The following is a 23,420-nucleotide window of genomic DNA, read 5'->3' on the forward strand; positions in this document are numbered from 1 at the left end:
TGCTCTGCATATCTGGTCACAGCAAAAGTGCCAACTTGGGCCATTTAAAAAGAACAGAGGGAGATTTGGAGCTAGAAGATAATGCAGGAAAATAAATGCCAGAGAAAATTGAGGGGAAGATTCTCCCTTTCTCTGTCTTTGGCACGCAGCATGAGACACTTTCAGCTTCTGCTCAAAGTGACTGAGAGATGAAGATTTGGGGATAAAATTCACTACTGGTAAGGAATGATAGTGCAAGAAGCTCCTGACTACTTAACCACTGCACAGGGACACTGCTGCGGGGTTGTCGACTGAACAGCTGTGCAGGGGCGCTATGCTATGAAACTGACTTCACTGGCCAATGTAGGCCCAGCATAGAAGTTCCTTATTTGAGCGAGCTGAGAGTGGAGGAGATATGGATTTGTCTGTGCAGATCCAGGAACCTCAGTATCTTTTTTGTAATCAGCACATGGTGGCACTCTGACTCTGATTGAGAGAATGAATTCCAGTTCTCCAGCTTTCCTGCACTCCACTTGCACAGAAACTCTATATTTGGACTTTATGCCAGTCACTGGAATTAATTTCACCCTTGGCTGAATAGTTTCATGTATTCAAGCAAGGGTAGAAGAGTTTGTATGGACAGTTTTGAAAGGAAAGACTCAAAGGGTTAAATTTTCAAAAGTGGCTGAGTGACTTAGGGACCTAAGTCCCATTTGAAAATGTTACCCTATATCTGTTAGCTGTATTTCTGAAATGGTTAATAGAAGTTTACCCATATGGAAATATTAGATAAAAGAAATGCATGTTTCCTCCCATGGCTATGTCAGCATTTTATACACAGATGGGAAACAGAGGTAACCACTTCATTCATGTATTCAAGTGCCAGTTTTAAGTTTCTTAACAAAAACTTTTTGAACCTGTGAAATCTTGTGAAACAAGCTTTTTTTCCTAGAAAATTCGCCTGTTTTGTGAGCAGTTCACCGTTGCACTAATTAATAAGTGATCTTCTATTCTTGGAGCTGCCTAAACGGTCATCTTACATTAGGCTGTGCCGCAAGCTTTCTAAAATGGGACTTATTTTCTCATCAGTTTCAGTCTGTAGTCAGAAAACTCTCTGCATATGAACCAAACAGGCTGTGTCATAAAGATGGATGCAGTCAGAGTCTTTAACTGGTAAATATCTTAAACAGCTAGCGTAACTATAATATTCCTAGCCATCAAAAAATATTCAACAAAGGTCTCCCTCTCTCAAATCCTAGATGTTACACAGATGGATGTGATATTTTGCATTCAGGAAATGTACTGTAGGAAAATGTTCTGTTCCCTTTCCCACCACAGTCTACTCCTCTAGAGGAGACTCTCTTCCTGGGCAGAGCGGGAATAATCTATCTGCAGGAAATATGTGAGGCAGCTTCCTGGGCATCATGTAGAACCTTTTATGAATCAAAACAGACTCATCACACAGACACAGTCATTTGTCTCTGCTATCTTTGTGGCAGCATATTTCCCCCTGTGGAGGAAAGGAATATATGCATTGGTTCAGACAGTGCATGTTCTCAGGAGTCCCGGAGAAGGGAACTCCCCTTCAAAATCAGCCTTATGTGGTCTCTTACCTTAAATATTTTACCATTGACGTTATGAAACCACCCATGCCTAGCACTGTAAAGCTGAACTATATCACCCATTCCAGTATTTAAGTCAGAATTTTAAACTATAGTGACCCACCCACATATAACTTTCCTTTTCCACTCACGCCCACTACCCTTAACATAAAGCTTCTGTGACCAGCATTTAAAAAAAAAAAAAAGTTTGCCTGCAACTTCTGAAGGATACTATTGCAACAGGAGACAATTTATGGACTACTGACCTTGACAACCTTCCTTTCAACAGTGGCTGCAAACTCATATGCTGGGACATGGTCCAAGTTTCCATAGTTAGTTTACGGAGGGTGATAGCAGCAATCCATAAAAATTGAGCTGTTTTAAGACCTGATAAGGACTGCAAGGTAAATTTTCAGCCAAGGAGTCTTGTACACAGCTCTTGTTTTTAATAAACATAAGCTGAGCTTTTAAACCCACATGTATGCTCTTTTACGTATGGTATGTGAAAAAGTAATTGTTCTTTGTGAAAAATGTTACCAGAAATTAACATCTGTGTCCATTTGTTTCACAGCCTAAGGCCCACCAGTTTGTAGTGAAATCTTTTAATACCCCTACAAAATGCAATCAGTGCACATCTCTGATGGTTGGTTTAATAAGACAGGGCTGCACTTGTGAAGGTGAGTGTGACGAGTAAATGGGAGCTGAAGGGCTTAGAGTCTTATGGAAGGTGTTATGCAAACTATACAAGCAGCATTATTATGTTGAAATAATGCATTCCGTAATTCTAATGTTTAACTCCTGTGTTGTGTTCTTCATCTTGCAGCCTGTAACAGTGGGGGCTAAGCATTCTGGGCATCTCACACAGAGGATTCTACAGTAAACTGTGTAACTGGGGAAATGGCATGGTGTGAAATATCTAGAATATTATGGTTGATAGTTGAAGACAGTTTAGTCATTTATTCTAGATTTAAAATGGCAGCGAGGAAACATGGTAGTTGTCAGGTGTGCTGACAACAGCCTGACGTTGGGGAAAATGACAGGCAAGCTGACGCTCAACCCCAATTTTATGCCAAAATAATAGATCTGAAGTTTGCAAGTGCCTCAGTCCTAACTTCACAACTGACACCTCTTTCTCCTTTATATTCCAAACCAGAGTGTTGGAACCGGGCACTCTGAACTTTGAAGAAGTTTGAATTCATATCAGAATCTGGCTTTTCAAGGCCATGTATTTTCTGCTCCTATGAGTAACTTTATTTCCCCCTCTTTCAGTATAGCAAGTTTTATTGAAATAATTCAGTTATTGGCAATGGAGTACACTTCAATGTGCTTTCCATGTATTATTACCACAGCTTTCACATTACAAAAGAGAGAAGATTTTTGTATGAAATATTAACTGCCTTTTTTCTCCTCTGATAAGTATGTGGATTCTCATGCCATGTGACCTGTGCAGACAAGGCCCCAGCAGTGTGCCCAATCCCTCCTGAACAGACCAAAGGCCCTCTGGGGATAGATCCACAGAAAGGCATAGGAACTGCATACGAAGGTCATGTTCGAGTAAGTATCAGGAAACTGGAATTGGTAGCCTGGTGTTAACTTTGTTGTTGTCCCAATCTGTCAGGGAATTAAAGTCTAGCTCTGAATTGTTTTATTGTATATTGTTTTGTTTTAAAGTTACAGCCTTGGAGACTGAAGACCTCTGATTATTCACAGAACAGTTATAGCATTGGTAGCGGCAATCAAGCTCCTCTCATTCTGCTACGCCAATGTACTTTGAACCTGTTTTGGAGAGACTGCTTCTAGAGTAAGAGGCTAGTTCAGCTACAAGTCCAGTCAATCTTTCAGCCCTTCTATTGAGACTAGTGTCAGCTGTGGTGTTGGTTTCTTCTGAGGTGTGTGGGCATTGTACTGAGATCACCCAACAGCCATCAAATGTTACTTCACTATCTGGGCTGCATTCCAGCAGGTGAACTAGAGATGTACAAGATTCTGTTTCTTCTTGTATCAGTCCCTCGGTTCCTTTGTTATGAGTTTGTGGGTGTAGAAGGGTGAGATAGGGACAGAACCCAGGATGTTACAGGTTTTCTGTAATATAGTGTAGCGCTCACATCTGACACTTGGACAGGCTGCTGGGCTGGCTCTCATTTCTTTCACTGTACGCTTCTTCTATTATTGATGCTACTCTTCATTGTCGCTGACGGACCCAATACTTGCATTATGCTCTTTTGAAAACACCAATTCATGAAAAGCTAATCAGTGCTATTTATTTTACTATAGGTTCCTAAACCAGCTGGAGTAAAGAAAGGCTGGCAGAGAGCACTGGCCGTGGTCTGTGATTTCAAACTCTTCCTGTATGATATAGCAGAAGGAAAAGCATCCCAGCCCAGCGTGGTAGTGAGTCAGGTTATTGACATGAGGTAAGCTGTTTAGTGCTGAGTGGGGTTTTCTGTGGAAAACAAGAGACAGCAAATTCTTCATTTTGAGTTCCTTGGAATGAAGGTTACATCCAGGAAGGTTCTGTATCCCTGAGCAGTATTTTAAACTGAAGTGCGTTTTCCAGTAAACTTCATGGCTATTGAAAACTTCTAGTTAAGACACCACAAAAATTTGTTCTGGTATAAAACTTACCACACAAGGTCTCAACCAGGGAGCTAAATAAACCTTTTGTTGTTGTTCTTATACCAAATGTGGTTATAACAACCGATAGTGATTAGTGGCTGTAGCTGAAACTTTGTCTCTTTGGCTGTATAAATAACCAGTGTATGCGTTTCTGTATAAAAATCCAGTGTGGTGTTATATCTCTATACCCAAGAGTTTGTTCTGACACCAACAGTCCGGGGTTAGGGGAAGGGGGGAAATTGGGTTTTTGTTGGCGTTTTTTAACCTAAGTAGAAACCTAATGCAGAATAGCTGGCTAGATTTATCTCTGTGATTGTTTGTGTAGCCAAAAATTGGTTACAACACACTTGTAAGTTATTTCTGCTGATGCTAACTGGAGGATGGAAAATCAAGCTATTTTAAAAATTAGGTCTGGGTGCTATATTATTGTGTGCTTCAGACAATAGCTCTACGTTTACTGTGCAAGCACAAGTAAAATGTCAGGCTTTTGCTCCCTTCTAAATGATATTTGTTGTCTCTGTAAGGGATGAAGAATTCTCAGTGAGTTCTGTCTTGGCCTCTGATGTCATCCATGCAAATCGAAAAGATATTCCCTGTATCTTTAGAGTAAGTATGTATGTTTAAACCTGATTGGTCTAGGCGCAGCTTTGTTAGTATGGTGCAATGGGATTGAGCCACACACACTGCCCTTCATTTTTGAACTTTTTTCTCCATTGCTAACACGGATCCAGCTCCACCGTGGTAGCAGTGGTGCATAGAATTATTATTCATTATTTGTATTGCCATCGTGCCTGGGAGCCTGAGCCATAGACCAGGACCCGAGAGTGCTAGGCACTGTAAAAGAGAAGAAAATGGTCCCTGCCCCAAAGAGATTACAATCTAAGTAATGTTTCAAGAATATACTTGCACCTTATTCTCATGGTAAAACTACGTTTGGTACCTTTTAGAGGTTCTATGGTCTCCCTTTCACTGAGCTCTTATTTTTGTTAATCTTCTTGAAGTGTCTTTTCTTTCTTTGTTATTCTTTAGTTCTGCAATGATCTTCTACATTTACATTTTCTGACCTTAATCTTCCCCCACATCTGTATTTCATATTATTCCTTGAACCATAATGCATACATTTATTGTATATGTGCATATCTCCGTTGAACATATGGGCTTGATCCCTGCAAACTCCCATTCATGTCAATGGATAGGAATTGAGTGCAAAATATACACATGAGATCTGGATTGTAGATCTGAAAGTAGGAGCTTACCTTCATTGTTTTTTTCTTATATTCTTACCCTTTTTCCTAAATGGTTCCCACAAACTTCGACAATGCATTGTTTTATCTTTGTTGCCTGTCTGATTCCCCTCTTATTAACTTCCTAATCATTGCTCTGTTGTTCCATTCCATTTTGTTCCATGCTTTCTCTCCTCTTCTTTTGTTCATTGTGCTGGAACAAAAGAGAAGCCTGAACCACAACACTGGATCCAGAACTATAGGGAAGATCAGGAGTGAAATCCTGGGCCCACTGAAGTTGATGGCAAAATTCCCATTGACTTCAGTGGCCCCAGGATTTCATCCCAGATTTGGACGTAAAGGTACATCTCTTGCTGAAACTCAGCATCTACATTTCCATGTATTTAGGGTCCTCCAAGTGCTAACAGATTACATTATCATTATTCAATGCTCACATTCTGGCCCATTTACTGTACGCATAGTAAATTAAGTCTTTTCTTTAATTCAAAACCAAGTAATGAATTTCTTCCTTTCTGATTTCCTTTTTGCATAGTATGGAAGGAAGCAGTCCCATGCCATGGCAAGAAACATTTTGCTAGATGTATACTTTTCACTCTGTGACCAGGAGCTGCAATCTCCCATTACTGCTAGTTATGCCTTTTTCCAAACTTTTTAGAATTCAGCTACCTCCTCAGCTTCATGGCTCCTTCTAATTAGGCAATTCAAGTCTGATTCATACCTTAAAAAGTATGCTCCCTTTGTTGTCTTTGATTTCAGGGCATAATGATTGTGCCCCCTTTTTCCTTTATAATCTTCCTTTTTAGATCCGGATCCTGCAGTGACCTCCCAGTGGTAAGACCCCCACACCCATATGGAGTCCTGTTGAAGTCTGCATCTATGCAGAGATCACTTCAGGATTGGATGAGTGCCTTACTCCTCTCCAGCTGTTTTCTACTCAGTCTCTGAATTCTAAACAGTTTAGATTCCTTAGTGCTAGTGGAAATACTATAGTGAGTGGTCCTGTAAAATGCATGGGACTAGACTAAATGAGTTAATGGTCTGGGTGGGAGTTGGCCCTCTATCTGTGATTCTGTACTTAGCCTCTCCTGATATTCAGTCCATTTTAATCATGGTCCTGGTCCTGAATTCTCATCTATGTACATATTCCTTTACTCTTTCTATTTTATATAATGTTTTAATTTGTAAATTTGCAGTTAAAACTTTGAGCCAAATTCTGCATTCCTTCACTGAGCAAAACTCCTGTTGGCTTTAGTCAGAATTTTGGTTGATAAAAGACTGCAGAACTTGACCCTTTGCTAATGTGGCCATCGTCAGACTGTCTGGATATTTAGCCCACTTCTTCTTCACTTTAATATTTTTCATTACCTAATAATCTTTCCTGTTTTATTTAAATTGCTTCCTCTTTTCTGTGCTGGTCTCTGTCTCTAGCCATCTCTCTACAAATTAAAACTCTCACCCAAGCTCACATCCCTATCAATCAGTACATTGTTTGCAGTGTTGTAGCTGTGTTAGTCCCAGGATATTAAAGAGATTAGGTGGGTGAGGTAAGATCTTTTATTGGACCAAACAGTATTTAGTCCAATGTAGCCCATTCCATTGTGTAGTTCTACAGTAACTCCTCACTTAACGTTGTAGTTATGTTCCTGAAAAATGCAACTTTAAGTGAAACGATGTTAAGTGAATCCAATTTCCCCATAAGCATTAATGTAAATAGGGGGGGTTAGGTTCCAGGGAATTTTTTTTTTGCCAGACAAAAGGCATTATATACATTTTTAAATAATTTTAAACAAGCAATTTAATACAGGTGTAAGTTTTAAACAATTTTAAAGAAACAATTTAATACTACAGTCATTACTGCTGAGTATGAAGCTTGGTTGAGATGGTGGAGTCAGATGGTGGAAGAGCATGGATTGTCCGGCTGCTCCTCTTGCTGTTCTTGCAAGCACAGGCACTGACTTTGCCGGGGGCAGGGGGCTCAGCCCTCGGCCCACCCACTCCACCCCTTCCCCTAAACCCCTACCATTGACCCTCCTCTTCTCTCCCCACCTCCTCCCCCTTTACTTCACATGCTGCATCCTCGCTCCTCCCCACTCCCTTCTGAACGCTGCAAGCCAGTTGATTGCCGTGGGCAGGAGGGAGGGGGGAGGCATGCTGAGTCCTCGCTCCCCTCCCCCCCCCCGGGGCAATCAGCTGGCTTGCAGGGCAGGAGGGAGGAGCGAGGACTTGGCATGCAGGCTCCCCCTCCCTCCCCTGCCTCCTGCCCGGGTCAGTCAGCTGGTTTGCACTGTTCAGGAGGCAGGGGATGGAGGGAGAGCTTGCGAGCCAAGTCCTCGCTCCTCCCTCCTCCCTCCTACCTCCTAAATGCTGCAAGCCAGCTGATTGCCCTGGGCAGGAGGCAGGGGAGGGATGGGGAGCCTGTGCGCAGAGTCCTTGCTTCTTCCCCCTCCCTCCTAAACGCCGCAAGCCAGCTGATTGCCGCGGGCAGGAGGTGCTGAACCACGGGGTCTGCCGGGGGGCGGGAGGCATGTGGGGATGGGGGGGTGTAGGGAGGCTGCCAGCTGTGGAGAAAGCAGGCAGCCAAACAAAGTAAGAGTGGAGCATTGCACAACTTTAAATGAGCATGTTCCCTAATTGATCAGCAACGTAACAACGAAACAATGTTAACCGGGACGACTTTAAGTGAGGAGTTACTGTATTTATTATTTTAACATCCCCCATGTCTCACAGGGCTAAAGTGTCAACAAGATGCTTAGATTCCTAATCTGCCACTGAATGACTTGGCCTTGATCATGCCACTGGTAGTATTTCAGAGAATATTTCTCTTAAATTCTGTTACTTCATCCTACTACTTAAATCTTCAAACGTGAATTTCAGGAGCTCCAATCTGCTTCCACCTGTGTCATTGGTTCCAGCATGGACCAAGACTACGAGCTGCTCTTCAATTTTTACCAGCAGCTGGTCCACCTGGGATGTGATGTCACCTACAGTGGGATGCAGAAGGCAACAAACCATGCAAGATTCAGAGTCATGACTGAACACTGTACAGTCTCCATTTCTAAGTACTGAAACCCAGCATTACTGTCTGCCCTTTTTCTGTGACCCGTTCTCTGTCCTTCATCGTGGTTTGTGCTGTGTTCCATGGTGCCATAAGGCTTTACTTCGTTACCCTTTGTCATGGGGCTGACTTTGTCAAAATCCAATTTCTCCCTCAATTGAGAATGCATTTAACAGAAGCATTGCATTTTTCCTCTCCTTCCTTTTTTTCCCCCTTGCTTCCTGGTAGTAAAACATTTCCTTTTTATTGTTCAGTTTTCAATAACACGTGTTCAGTACCCCCCTCATTATGTCATGGTTCCCGGCCTACTTTCGGAGAGTCCTTCTTAGAAAGCTTGTACTTAGCAACTGAAAAAGAACATGAAAAACACAGTAAAGATAGGTAATACATTACAGGGTCCTTCCCACATTTGCCATTCTCCCTCTCATGACTACGTGAGTATCATTTGGATTAAACTTCACAGTTACTGGGAATGTAGAGGAATTAAATAAGTATATTTCTCTTTGAGGCTGGTCAAATTCTTTTCAAGTACTCTTATTCAATACAAAAAAGAAAGTGTTACCAGGAAATAGAAGAAAAAAATAAATAAAATGAGCTAGATTAGGGTAACAAATAATCAAGTTAGATTCAGCTATTCAGAAGGAATCACAGAAGACTACACACAGGCATTGTCTCCTAAACAAACCCACTTCCTTGGGAGAGAAAAACATAAAACAAAAGTATACTTCTCTGTGGAGACTTTTTCTTAGGGCTTTTCTTACTTTATTCTCCAGCAATTCACAAAGTAACATCAACAACTGCTACTCTAAATCCATTACAAACAGCCCAATTAAAACGGAACATGTCAAATGCAAGTTTTCAGCTGATCCGACCCCAAACAAAAATAAATAAAGAAATACAAGATACTTTGCTTATCTGAGATCTCTACTCTCACGCTTTTTATTAGTGTCTCCTTGTCTTCTCCAATGTCTCTTCAAGTCACAATCTCTAGCAGTAAACTAGCAACTCCATACTTCTATGGGGTCAGTGATATTCTCACGGTTGACTTTTTAGTGATTTAGATAGAGTGAATCATAAAATACTTTTTAGAAAAGATCTTCCAGAACTTTCTCTCATTCAGTCTAGTGAGTGACAATAGGATTTGTTCTACAGGGAAACATTTACAGAAAGCATGTCAAAGCAGGAAAAAAAAAACAAATAATAGTGAATATTTTAATATAATTTAGAATTCGACTGCTGGATCAACAGCCACTGGCATTAAAGAAGTTAAATTCTTAAAAAGGTTGAGTTTGATACTGAGTGCAGTTTCAAGTCAGAGATGGTTTTTCACTTTTACATGTAATCAAGTGGTCTAGCTATTTGAAAAGTTTCACAGGTCTGGGTTGCTCATGCATCGTTCCCATTACATTAATGTTAACAAAAATTGTAGGTGTGTACCAAGTACAGAATAGACTTTCAGAAATACTTGGTAAGCATGTTTTTCGTTTATAAAATGTCTTAAGACATAGATACCCTAAATAATTTAGAGTGGAAATCTCTGAATTATATCGCTAGCAACAAATCCACTTAAAATGAAATTTTCTTGGTTCAGTCACCTTCACTAGGTTATTTTTGCATGGATTTCTGATGCAGAAACCCAGGTTTTCAGTTGATTGAATTCAACTCAAGTCAGCATCTAATGAAAAGGATATTGATAGCCATGGACTTGTGTTTCAATAACTAATGCTTTTCCTTTGTTTCTTAAACATATCCATTTAAAACTTTTTCAGGTTACAGCTTCCCAGCTCTCTGCATCCAGTAATAAGTGTTCGATCCTGATTCTAGCAGACAGTGAGAATGAAAAGAGCAAATGGGTGGGAGTGCTGAATGAATTGCATAGGATTTTGAAGAAGAACAAGCTCAAAGACCGATCAGTCTATGTTCCCAAAGAGGCTTATGACAGCACACTCCCTCTCATCAAAACAACCCAGTCAGCAGCAATCATAGGTATGAAGTTGATAATCTGCCATAAACACATCTTGGGTGTTACTGGACACAGTTTACAATGTTAACACTTCCTGTACTCTCCTTTCTTCCTAGGCAGTGCAACAAAACTCTGTCTCAGGAAATTATGATGAGCCATAAATGTGCATCTAGATCTTTTTTTAAAATGTAGAGCAAGCTGGTTTGTAAATTAGGCAAGCCAAAAAGTCTAAGGTGCTGTGTTAAGGTTGCATTCTCCCGTGAAGGGCTGAGTTCAGATCCTACCTGTGACCATCTATATTTCTGACACATAAATGCTAGCAATATTGGCTCACTCTAAACAAAAGAGAGATCAATTCAGTCCCTTTGTTTCCTCCCACCCTCTGAAAATCTAAGAAAAATAAAGCTTCTGTCTATGACTTCTGCTATTCCAAGATAGATGTTCATACACTTTACTTAAAAGCAATGTCAATAAAATTTTAGATTCTAGCTGCAAATAATTAATTCCCATTTATTATGTTTATTATTAATTGTGCCCCTCAACATGTATTAACTTGGTTTTGCACATGCAAAATGAGTAATTGCATGAGCAAAAGCCACATGTGCAAATAATGGATTTGCACATTCAAAATAGCGGTGCTTGTAAATCCCATTTGTGCAATTGAAGCTAAATCCTGAGACTCCCTTACTCAGTTTTTACTCAGGCAAATTTCCAGCAAAATCTATGAAACAAATGGGAATTTGCCAGAGTAAAGCGGACTAAGGAAATCTGAGTTAGAACATTAGGATTTGGCCCTTCAGGAGGCCTGCTCAGACTCTGGATCCTAATGTATGCAGTTCAGCACAAAAGTAATCTTGGGTTAAACAACAGCGTGAAATATTGTTTGGATAGAAGAATTACCCACAGAATGAGGTCAATAACCCTCTCTATTGGCTACTGAATCACATTTGTTGAGTATTTTATGCCATATGGCAGTATGGATGGTACTATGGGGAAGTGTGGTAGGATGTTCAGTGTTTCTGGGAAATCCTTAAGAGCATTCCTCCCTACCCTCTTTCATAATTAACATCCTTGTGGCTAAGGAGTGGGCATGATTTACATTGTATTGTGTGACCACAGCTCCTTACCTAGCCAAAAGTAGCACTACAGAGTGAGTAATACAGAACTTCCTTCACCACTTTATCATCTCAGGACTGAAGATACAGCTTCCATTAGCACTCCTGTTCTCTGTAAGTAAGAACCTAGGACAGAGACTCAGTCTGGATCTATTACATGCTAATGCCCAGCATCTGTAGTTTGATTATTTAAATTTGATATTTTATTTGTTTACTACAAAGTCAGTACTGTGCGTAAGTGTGCTGAAAAGTTGTTCTGTATAATGTTACATAGTGACATTTCTACTAGCATGAGAAATAGAATCAGGCTGTGATGTGTCTTTCAGCTTTTTCTTATGAAAGAAATAAAAAGGGAGGCTACCAATGTATTTTGTCTTCATATAATTGTTTTGGTTTTGGAAGACAGGATTAGAATTCAAAATGATCTTGACAAACTAGAGAAATGGTATGAAATAAATAGGATGAAATTCAATAAGGCCAAATGCAAAGTACTACACCTAAGAAGGAATAATCAGTTGCACAAATACAAAATGGGAAATGACTGCCTAGGAAGGAGAGCTGGGTATTATAGTGGATCACAAATTAAATATGAGTCGTCAATGTAAAACTGTTGCAAAAAAATGTATTAGCAGGAATGTTGTAAGCAGGACACAAGAAGTAATTCTTCCACTCTACTCAGCATTGATAAGGCCTCAACTGGAGTACTGTGTCCAGTTCTGGGAACCACACTTTGAGAAAGATGTGGACAAATTAGAGAAAGTCTAGAGGAGAACAACAAAAATTATTAAAGGTCTAGAAAACATGATCTACAAGGAAAGGTTGAAAAAATAGTTTGTTTAGTCTGGAGAAAAGCAGACTGACATGATCACAGTCTTCAAATACGTAAAAGGTTGTTATAAAGAGGAGGGTGTTTTCCTTATCCACTGAGGATAGGACAAGAAGCAATGGGTTTAAATTGCAGCAAGGGACATGTAGGTTAGATATCAGGAAAAATTTCCTAATTGTACAGGTGGTTAAGCACTGGAACAAATAACCTAGGGAGGTTGTGGAATCTCCAACACTGGAGGTTTTTAAAAACAGGTTAGACCAACACCTGTTGGGTAATACTAGATAATACTTAGTTCTGCCTCAGTGCGGGGGACTGGACTAGATTATTTTTTGAGGTCCCTTCTAGTCCTACATTTCTAGAATTTTATGATTTTCTATAAGTGACAGAACTTCATGTATTAACATGTATCTGCTTTATGTCCCTCTTTTGAAGCAGTGTCCAAAGAGAAATGCCTCACCTTTTTTTATTTGTTTTTCTTTTAATTTTGTTTCGTTTTGTTTTTTTACTATCCTAGATCATGAAAGAATAGCTCTGGGCAATGAAGAAGGGTTGTTTGTTCTGCATGTCACCAAAGATGGTAAGATATAATGAATTGTATTAATTATACTAATGTTCAGTTTGAGTAGTCAGAAAAATGACACTCTAAACTTTGTTCTCTTTCAGTATCTCCTAGATCGAATTTTCTAAGTTTACAGTTCCAAAGATGATTTTAATAACTGCCAGCTGTGTAGCTTCCACATGGGAGCTGATAACCAAGCTGTTCTGTGTTGTTTCTGCCTCTGGCATCATTGCCGGTAATAAAGATTCTGCAACTGAAATGTAGCTTCTTTGCTATATTTGCAAGATTTTGTTGCATTAAGCAGAATGGTCTCTGCAGATATAACAGAAATAAAAATTTGTAAATTCTGTAAAGTAAGTAAACCTACCACAATGGTGCATACCTTCTTGTTGAGTAAATTTTTACTTAGTCACTTTTCTGACTATAAGCAAAAACAACGAGGAGTCCTTGTGGCACCTTAGAGACTAACAAATTTATTTGGGCATAAGCTTTCATGGGCTAGAACCCACTTCATCAGAGGCACTATAGGCACTCTTTAAATTAATGGTTTTCACATGGAATTTGCTTTAATCGATTTGCAAGAAAAATCCACTTCTCCTCCCTCGCATAGCTGTTGGGAGGAAGAACAGCATATTTGACTGAGATCACTACTCAGGTCCTCAAGCGGAGGAAGGAGAAAATCAGGACCTAGTATTTCTAATATAAAAACAAGTGGAAAAATGGTTTTATTTGTGTTGTAATTTTGAGACAGTGTTTTTATATGTCCTAAGAAAGCAGTAAAGGGTTTTCTTTAAATTAATCCTTTTTGAAAGAATTTTTTAAATCAGAATGCATTTTAAGATAGGTTTACTTCAGGTTTTTGCTTTGTAGAAATTATTCGTGTTGGTGACAATAAGAAAGTTCATCAGATTGAGCTCATCCATAATGAACAGCTCATTGCAGTGATCTCAGGACGAAACCGTCATGTTCGGCTTTTCCCTATGGCAGCCCTGGATGGAAGAGAAACTGAGTTTTATAAGCTGGCAGAGACAAAAGGCTGCCAGACAATAGTTTCTGGACAGGTACGCCATGGAGCCCTTACTTGCCTGTGTGTGGCTATGAAAAGACAGGTCCTGTGTTATGAACTGAATCAGAGCAAGACGCGTCACAAAAAGATGAAGGAGATCCAAGTCCTGGGAAATGTCCAGTGGATGTCGGTCTTCAGTGAGCGGCTCTGTGTGGGTTACCAGTCAGGATTCCTAAAATATCCCTTGCATGGAGAAGGGAACCCATACAGTTTGCTCCACCCAGATGACCACACCCTATCATTTATTGCACAACAGCCAACTGATGCCATCTGCGCAGTCGAAATCTCAAATAAAGAATATCTGCTGTGTTTTAGCAGCGTTGGGGTTTATGTTGACTGTCAGGGCCGAAGATCTAGACAACAGGAATTGATGTGGCCTGCAACACCATCCTCTTGCTGTAAGTGTCTCTGTGTGTGTGTGTGTATATATATATATATATAAAAAACTGGGTGTGTATATAATTATTAATTACTACTGTTTGTATTTGAACTGCATGTGCAGTGCCCTAGGTGCACTCACAGGGGGCACTTCATGAATGTATTACCTAAAATTTTCCCTGTGTCTCCAAATCTAGTCAGAGGGCCTCGTTTTACACTTGTGTATCTGACTTATGCTGCTGTTAATGAGAGAACAGTAGAGACTCAGGATTTTCAAACTTGAATACCTAAAATCATCTAAATAAGTGGCCTAATATTCAGAGTGTTTGAGATCTGTCTGCTCCTTCTGAGGTTCATGGGATTTTCGTGCATTCAGCGTTTCTAAAAAAAATGTCACTTTTATTGAGGAGTCTAAATTTAGGACTCCAAAAGTGAAAATTTTGGTCAACATTTGGAGCTGTCAGGGCCATTCAGTTCTGGTGGTTTGGTTTATACCTATCTCTAATATTGTTGTGCTTTTCACTCCTTTCTTCCATCATCTCCATTTTCTCCTCTTTCCCCCCCACCCAACTCCTCTGCTCTTCCCCTTCTCCCTCCAAAAAAAAAAAAAGAAAAGAAAAAAATTCTGGCAAACAGACAGTATTGACCATATATGCCATGAGTTTAAGAAAAAATCATCTTCCTTATCAAAACATGTCAAGATTTCTTATTCCAAGAAGTACTCTGTTAAATATTTATTCCACATTTTTCAAGGACATGACTTTCAGTCTTCAAGAGTAAAAAAACAAAATAAAACACAAAACCCTATCATACTTTTCTTATGCCTTTAAAAGACTGTCTGAATTCATTTTAAAATTAGTTTAAAATATACAGAAGTCCTAAAATTTGCCAGTTAATAAGCCTGGTATTATATTTCCAGTTGGATTTTGTTGTTGTTTTTTTTTTTTAATATATAATTGAAATTCTTTCTTTGCTGCGAAAGCAGCATACGCAGCCTTCGGGAAAGAAGGAGGGTTTCACATTGCCTGAGTGTAGCCCTTTTTGGCTCTTGAAGGAGAAGCACTGATAGGATCCAAAGGGAAACCTGTCAGCTATTTCTCATTCGAAAGGATAGTGGCTACAGTCTTAGGGCCTTGAAAATGAATGGGTCAAAACAAGGAGAAATGTGGACTGCCTATGCAAAGGATTGAGAGTTTCACTAATAGGCCACCAGTTCAAAGACTACCCAACCTGGTCGTTACCATTTTTAAGACTTTTTGGTTGCCTATGTGAAGCAAGTTGATGTTCTAATTCCAATTCCTAATGAATGTACATCCAGTCTCAGAAACCACTATCACAATCATCACAAATTGAAACCTTCATTAGTAAATTCAGCCGAAAGGTCAAATCTTATTGGATATGGATCACTGTTAGATTTAGTCCCAGCAGAACTAAGTTGAGGCACATTAGAGAGGCAGTACGCTATTTCTTCCATGCTGAATCTGATCTGTGGATGAATGGAGGACTTATCTCTCTAGAGCTGTCAATCTTGCACATTTCACTAGCACTAAATTCTGTTAAAATCTAGAAAATAGGAAATGAAAATCGAAACCAGGGGAAATGTGAGGACTGTCTTCTCAGTTCCTGGTTCCAATTGCTGCTCAGTATAGAGTTCCAGAAATGAACAGCTTGGTTTCAAAATCCAGTCAAGGTCACTGTGTACTTGTCTACCACATCATTTCATTTACAAAACCTAAGCACTTAAAAGCAAGGTAATGAATAATTAAGGGTACCATAGAAAGAGAGAGAGAAACATTAAACAAAAATTAATTTTTCAAATCAGAATAATATTTTATGATTTATAGCTCAAAATAGTTTGTTTCTGCAGTCTTAAGAAAATTAATCATTCTTCTTTGCCTTCATAGTAAATCTTTCGGCAGTTTTGAGGTCAATCAGACTTTCCAAGCACATGTTATAGGGCTGCCAAAATACAGTTTTGTGATGAAAGTCAGTTGCATCCTTAACTATAGAGAAGGCTTCTGTTTCTCTAGAATTGGAATGCTAGCCCAGTGTTCTCAGAAGTATCAGTAATACTTGGAGTATATTTCAATGAATGTAGTTAAACTATCCTTAAGAAATTCTGTGCTATGAATCCTGTGTTGGCTAAATGCATATGACAATGTATTTAATCCTTCCCTCTCAGGTTACAATGCACCATGCCTCTCAGTATACAGTGAAAATGCGGTCGATATCTTTGATGTGAACTCCATGGAATGGATACAGACTATTCCACTCAAGAAGGTAACTAGCTTTGGGCAGCAAACCAATTTGGCCAGGCTATGATACTCCTAACAAATGTGTCTAAAAAGTTGATAGCAGCTGGGATATGGGACATCATTAAAGAATATACTTGAACTGAAAGGAGCTGCTAATAGAAAGACTAATGTGCACCTTGATCTGCTGTCTGCTTCGGCTACAATTTCATCATTGCAGATAAATGAGTGGTGAATCAATACCCAGGAAAGTCTTTTGCACTTGTTGGTTTTTTTAATAGAATATTAATGTCATAGAAACTGATTGTTTCTGTGTTATTGCCATAACCTAATAGATATTACAGATTGAAAAGATCTGAACAAGTCGTGCCCCGCTTGGAATTTCAGGATGTTATAACCAGCTATGGTTAGAAATACTTTGGTGGGACCAGCACAAATACTACTAGAGCTAACATGCTTTTTGGAACACTGGTCCTACATCAGTGATAAGGAGGAAATATTTTCATTGCAAAAATACAGCATAACACAGCAAAGAAAATCTTTTTGCTGGGAGAAAACTGTCACTTCATTACTAAATACTGTATTTTTCGGCACTCAAATGTTCAAGAGTTGAAAACTGTTTGTCACACCTTGGGCTTGATTGACCAATGTGTTACTCCAGTTTTAAACGGCTAAAAAATTTCATTCCTGCTTTTCAAGGTGAAATTTATTATCTTTGATTACTGGTAAACACAGAATGGTAGTGTAACAAATGAAGCCACTTTTCAGCAAGAGGGGAGCTGCTGTATGTAGGAGACTCAAAAATGGTGATTTGATAGAAAGATTTTATTTTTCAATAGAATATACAGTCTAAATATAGTAAGAAATGATTTTCATCTTTTGAAATTTGAAACTGCAAAAATCTGTGTGTCGTGACACTGCCGCACAACATCAAGTTGCAAAAGCATCTTCAAGATGCTAATGCCCTGACAGAGGTGTGTCTTAGTGCTCTCTATGCTTAAGGTCTGGAAAAAAAATAGACTCATTGCAGAACCATATGTCTGAATCCTGGGAATTTAGCCCTCCGTCATTTAGTTAAATTGTTTTATGCAATTTACTGTGGGCAAGTTACTTAGATGAAGCCTTAAAAACCAGGATTGTTTCTGTATTGGGTGATCATTAAAGATGCACTGTCATTCCTCACAAGAGCAGAGAATTGTAGGGTGACCAGACAGCAAGTGTGAAAAATCAGGATGGGGGGATCGTAATCTGAGCCTATATAAGAAAAAGACCCCAAAATCGGGACAGCTGGTGACCCTAGAGCATTCCCATGTGCCACTGGCCAAAATTGCTTTTATGCTACTGTTGTGCTGTATACTCTGCACCAATTGGCTCCCTCCTGTGCACCTCTGAGATGGCTGTATCTTAGTAAAGCTTGTTTTATACAGTTTGTAATGCTCTTTGGAATCTTTCAAGATGAGAGGCACTATATAAATATGATTTATTATTAAGGTATTTGTTTTCAATCGTTTCAGGTGCGACCATTGAATACAGAAGGATCACTAAACCTTTTAGGGCTGGAGACAATTAGATTAATATACTTCAAAAATAAGATGGCAGGTAAGTAAGAGAGAGCAGATTTTACAACTGCTATTGCTTCTTTTGAAATAGCACCTTGCTCTGGCCTGGATATTTGAGTTGTGGATTATTATATCTCAAACCCATCTGTATTTATTAACTTGGAAGCAAACCAGGCACTGAGATACCACAATGATTTGGAGAGGTATAAAAGCCTACTTTAGTTACGTTGAACCTTTTCTCTTTTTAAACTTGCAATGAAGAGTAGGATTTTTTTAAACTTAACTTCAAAGAGATTAGAAAATAGAGCCCACCAAAAGCCCAGGTTCGTCACCTTAAATATTTGGAAAATCCATGATTATGTTTTACTTCAAAATCTGATTCTTGTATTTTGATGTGTTCAGAGCCCAATGCCACAATCTTAGTTATGGTCTTTAATTTCTTGGTGATAAAGTAAAGGATTAGAGCAACTAAAAAACTGTTAAAATCCAGAATCCATTCCTGCCAAAATATGGTTTCTAAAAATGCAATAGGGAAAATGTAGGCTTCCATAAGGTTCTCTCTAATTCTGGCTTAAAATCAGGTTTACACATATCCAACCCTTTCCCCCAAAACAGTACCCTGCGACTCAGAACCTATTAGTGTCAGAAAGCAGTGCAGTACCATTCTTCATAACATACTGACAAAGGCCATCTGCATTTGTGTGCCAAAGAGTTGGCTTTGAAATATTGACAATTTCTTATGCTGCTTTATAGCACGTTGCTATGAGATGTTTCTGTGTTGCTCTCTTCAGTAAAAATGATCAGCTAAAATATATGTTTCAGACACATTTTTTTTGTTATTTTACTTTAAAGTATTTCTACGGTTGGTGTGTGAGGATTTTTTCTAATTTTCTTTTTATTGGAAAATTAATAGAATGTGACAAATGCTATATAAATAGTAATAGTAACAATAGTTATAGTAGTATCATCATCAGATTTTACAGTTAAATATATAAAATTGATCCATAGAGAGAAAAGAGAGTAACTACTTTAAGTAAGTAATTTTACTGTTGTGAGTATAAAAATATAAATGCACAAGAGGCGGAATAAACAGAATGATTGCCATGGTATGTAAGTTTATAACTATACACCCAAAAAGCCACTAGTGGCCTCTAAAAGTTAAACTAACAGGAATATAATTTTCTAGAGAGAGAGTTAAGTATCTATTGAGATCCAGTTATTGACGAGCAAATTACTCTAAGTGGGATAGAAGTGGTAGAGAGGAACAATATGTGGGAGTATGTACAGAGAATTTGCAGATCTAAATGAGGGCTGTGGGTTAGATCAGGAGCGAAACTACCCCAATAGAAAAGTGAGCGAAACAGGTTTTTTGCTCCTCTACACATCTCAGCATCTTCCAAAAAAGGCTGCCAAGCAGCAGGTATTCTGCAAGTTTATCTCCTTTAAGATTTGTAATTTTTTTCATTACTAGTATAGACCATGCTTTATGAAACCAGCCATTAACCTTAAGGAAAGAAGGAGTTATATGCAAAGTTACATGCAAAATCTAGTATGACAGTGGGCAGTTGCTGTTGGATGAGTTCATGCATGGTACATGTCTGTAGGATCCATATTTTCAAAACTCAAAAAGCAGTCTTAGCCTTGTTTGAAAGTGAGGTTCCTGTTATTTGGTTAACATTGCTAAAGATCTAATCCCTAAGGCCAGGTAGGATAGCGATCGATCTATCAGGGGTTGATTTACCACATCTAGTCTAGACGTGATAAATCGATCCCGGAGCGCTCTCCCGTCGACTCCTGTACTTCACCACCACGAGAGGTGCAAGCAGAGTCGACAGGGAAGCAGCAGCAGTCGATTCACTGCCGTGAAGACGCCACAGTAAGTAGATCTAAGCACGTCGACTTTAGCTACACTATTCTCGTAGCTGAAGTTGTGTATCTTAGATCAATCCCCCCTCCCCCAGTGTAGACCAGGCCTAAGAGTTGGTTGTAGGAAACAGCCTTGGTTTTAGTGATCATATTCACTTTAAACTAAATGGAAGGATAAACAAAAACAGACCTGCAACGAGGGTTCTTAATTTCAAAGGGCAAACTTAAAAAAATTAATGCAAATGGACTGGACTGAAGAATTCAAGGATCTGAAGGTGGAGGAGGCTTGGAGTTAGCTTCTGCAACTTTGACTTAAAATATCTGAAGCCTGCATCCCAAGCAAGGGAAAAAATTCATAGGGAAGAATTGCAGACCAAGCATCTCAAACAGGTTATTAAGAGAAAGCAGAAAGCCTACCAAGAATGGAGGATGGGAGGAATCAGCAAGGAAAGCTACCTCTTGGAGGTCAGAAAGTATAGGGATAGAGTGAGAGCTGCCAAAAGCCAAATAGAGTTGGACCTTGCAAAGGAAATTAAAACCAATAGTAAAAGGTTCTATAGCAATATATATAAAAAGAAAACAAGGAAAGAAGTGGAACTGCTAAGTACTGAGGATGGGGTGCAGATTAAAGATAATACAGGCATGGCCCAACACCTAAACAAATACTTTTCCTTGGTTTTTAATAAGGGTAATGAAAAGCTTGTGGGTAGTGGCAGGGTAGCTAATGGGAAGAAGAATATGGAAGTAGAAATTAGCACATCCGAGGTGGAAGTCAAACTAAACATCTTAAGGGGACTAAATCGGGGGGCCTGGATAATTTCTATCTAAGAACACTAAGGGGACTAGCACATGAAATTGCAAGCCCAAGACCAAGGATTTTTAATAACTCTGTAAACTCAGGGGTCATACCCTATCACTGGAGAATTGCTAATATAGTACCGATGTTTAATAAAGCGAAAAAGGTGATGCAGGAAACTACAGGCCTGTTAGCTTGACCTCAATTGTATGCAAAGTCTTGGAACACATTTTGAAAGAGAAAGTAGTTAAGGACATAGAGGTAAACGGTAATTGAGATAAAGTACAACATGGTTTTACAAAAGACAGACTGTGCCAGAAAAACCTGATCACTTTCTTTGACATAACTGATTTTTTTTAGACAAAGGAAATGCAGTCGATCTAATCTACCTCGATTTCAGTAAAGCATCTGATACAGTTCCACTTGGAAAATCAGTAGTTAAATTGGAGAAGATGGGGATTAATATGAGAATTGAAATGTGATGAAAGGAACTAGTTAAAAGGTAGATTACAACAGGTCATACTGAAAGGTGAAGTGTCAGACTGGAGAGAGGTTGGTGCAGTTCCTCAGGGATTGGTTTTGGGACCAATCTTATTTAACATTTTTATTACTGACCTTTGGCACAAAAAGTGAGTGTGTGCTAATAAAATTTGTGGATGACACAAAGTATTGCCAATACTGAGGAGGACCAAAATATCGTACAAGAACATCTGAATGACCTTGAACACTGGAGTAATAGAAATGGGATGAAATTTAATAGCGCAAAGTGTAATGGGTCATGCACTTAGGGACTAACAACAAGAATTTTTACTATAAGCTAGGACTTATCAGAAGGAAGTGACAGAGGAGGAGAAAGACCTGGGTGTGTTGGTTCATCCCAGGATGACTATGAACCATCAATGTGATGCAGCTGTGAAAAAGGCTAATGCAGACTGAGGATGCATCAGGCAAAGTATTTCCAGTAGAGACAGGGACATGTTAGTAGCATTATACAAAGCACTGGTGAGATCTCATCTGGAATACTGTGTGCAATTCTGGTCTCCCACATTTAAGAAAGAAGAATTCAAACTGGTTAGATGCAGAGAAGGGCTACTAGGATGGTCCAAGGAATGGAAAACCTGTCTTATGAGAGGAGACTCAAAGAACTTAGCTTGTTTAGCATAACCAAAAGAAGGCTGAGCAGAGATATAATTGTTCTCTATAAATACATCAGAGGGATAAATACCAGGGAGGGAGAGGGGTTATTTAAGGTAAGCACCAATGTGGACACAAGAACAAATGGTATAAACTGGCCATCAACAAGTCTGGGCTTGAAATTAGATGAAGGTTTCCACAATTAGAGGAGTAAAGTTCTGGAACAGCCTTCCAAGGAGAGCAGTGGGGGCAAAAAACCTAACTAGCTTCAAGACTGAGCTTGATAAGTTTATGGAGGGGATGGTATGATGGGACTGCCCACAATGGCATGTAGCCAGTCTGCCACTGGTAGCAACAAATATCTCTTAACAGCCGGTGATGGGACACTAGATGGGCAGGGTTCTGAGTTACTACCGAGAATTCTTTCCCAGGTGTCTGGCTGGTGGGTCTTACCCACATGCTCATGGTCCACCTGATCACCATATTTGGGGTCAGGAAGAAATTTTCTCCCAGGTCAGATTGGCAGAGACCCTGGGAGGTTTTCGTCTTTCTCTGCAACATGGATCACGGGTCACTTGCAGGTTTAAACTAGTGTAAATGATGGATTCTCTAACTTGAAATCTTTAAATCATGCTTGGAGGACTTCAGTAACTCAGCCACAGGTTATGGGTCTATTACAGGAGTGGGTGGGTGAGGTTCTGTGGCCTGCAATGCGCAGGAGGTCAGACTAGATAATCATGAGGCGGGTGGTGGTGGTCGGGGACTCTCTCCTCCGGGGGACTGAGTCATCTATCTGCCGCCCTGACCGGGAAAACCGAGAAGTCTGCTGCTTGCCAGGGGCTAAGATTCGCGATGTGACGGAGAGACTGCCGAGACTCATCAAGCCCTCAGATCGCTACCCCTTCCTGCTTCTCCACGTGGGCACCAATGATACTGCCAAGAATGACCTTGAGCGGATCACTGCGGACTACGTGGCTCTGGGAAGAAGGATAAAGGAGTTTGAGGCGCAAGTGGTGTTCTCGTCCATCCTCCCCGTGAAAGGAAAAGGCCAGGGCAGGGACCGTCGAATCGTGGAAGTCAACGAATGGCTACGCAGGTGGTGTCGGAGAGAAGGCTTTGGATTCTTTGACCAGGGGATGGTGTTCCATGAAAGAGGAGTGCTGGGCAGAGACGGGCTCCATCTTACGAAGAGAGGGAAGAGCATCTTTGCGAGCAGGCTGGCTGGCCTGGTGAGGAGGGCTTTAAACTAGGTTCACCAGGGGAAGGAGACCAAAGCCCTGAGGTAAGTGGGAAAACGGGATACCGGGAGGAAGCACAGGCAGGAACGTCTGTGATGGGAGGGCTCCTGCCTCATACTGAGAATGAGGGACGATCAGCAGGTTCTCTCAAGTGCTTATATACGAATGCA

General features: G+C 39.8%; 1 protein-coding gene across 5 annotated transcripts in view; it reads left to right on the plus strand.

Annotated features, from left to right (window-relative positions):
- CDC42BPA (CDC42 binding protein kinase alpha) overlaps positions 1-23,420 on the plus strand; it is a 336,523-nt gene that overhangs the window by 287,307 nt on the left and 25,796 nt on the right. For all 5 annotated transcript variants that reach the window (XM_074949164.1, XM_074949160.1, XM_074949163.1 and 2 more), the window contains 9 exons: positions 2,152-2,257; positions 2,998-3,134; positions 3,855-3,994; positions 4,721-4,802; positions 10,265-10,481; positions 12,917-12,979; positions 13,832-14,425; positions 16,588-16,685; positions 18,172-18,256. In XM_074949164.1, the coding sequence (XP_074805265.1) occupies positions 2,152-2,257; positions 2,998-3,134; positions 3,855-3,994; positions 4,721-4,802; positions 10,265-10,481; positions 12,917-12,979; positions 13,832-14,425; positions 16,588-16,685; positions 18,172-18,256 (1,522 nt within the window). The remainder of the gene's footprint in view (positions 1-2,151; positions 2,258-2,997; positions 3,135-3,854; positions 3,995-4,720; positions 4,803-10,264; positions 10,482-12,916; positions 12,980-13,831; positions 14,426-16,587; positions 16,686-18,171; positions 18,257-23,420) is intronic.

The sequence above is a fragment of the Natator depressus genome, chromosome 3 (assembly GCF_965152275.1).
Source record: "Natator depressus isolate rNatDep1 chromosome 3, rNatDep2.hap1, whole genome shotgun sequence".
In the NCBI taxonomy this organism is placed as follows: domain Eukaryota; kingdom Metazoa; phylum Chordata; order Testudines; family Cheloniidae; genus Natator; species Natator depressus.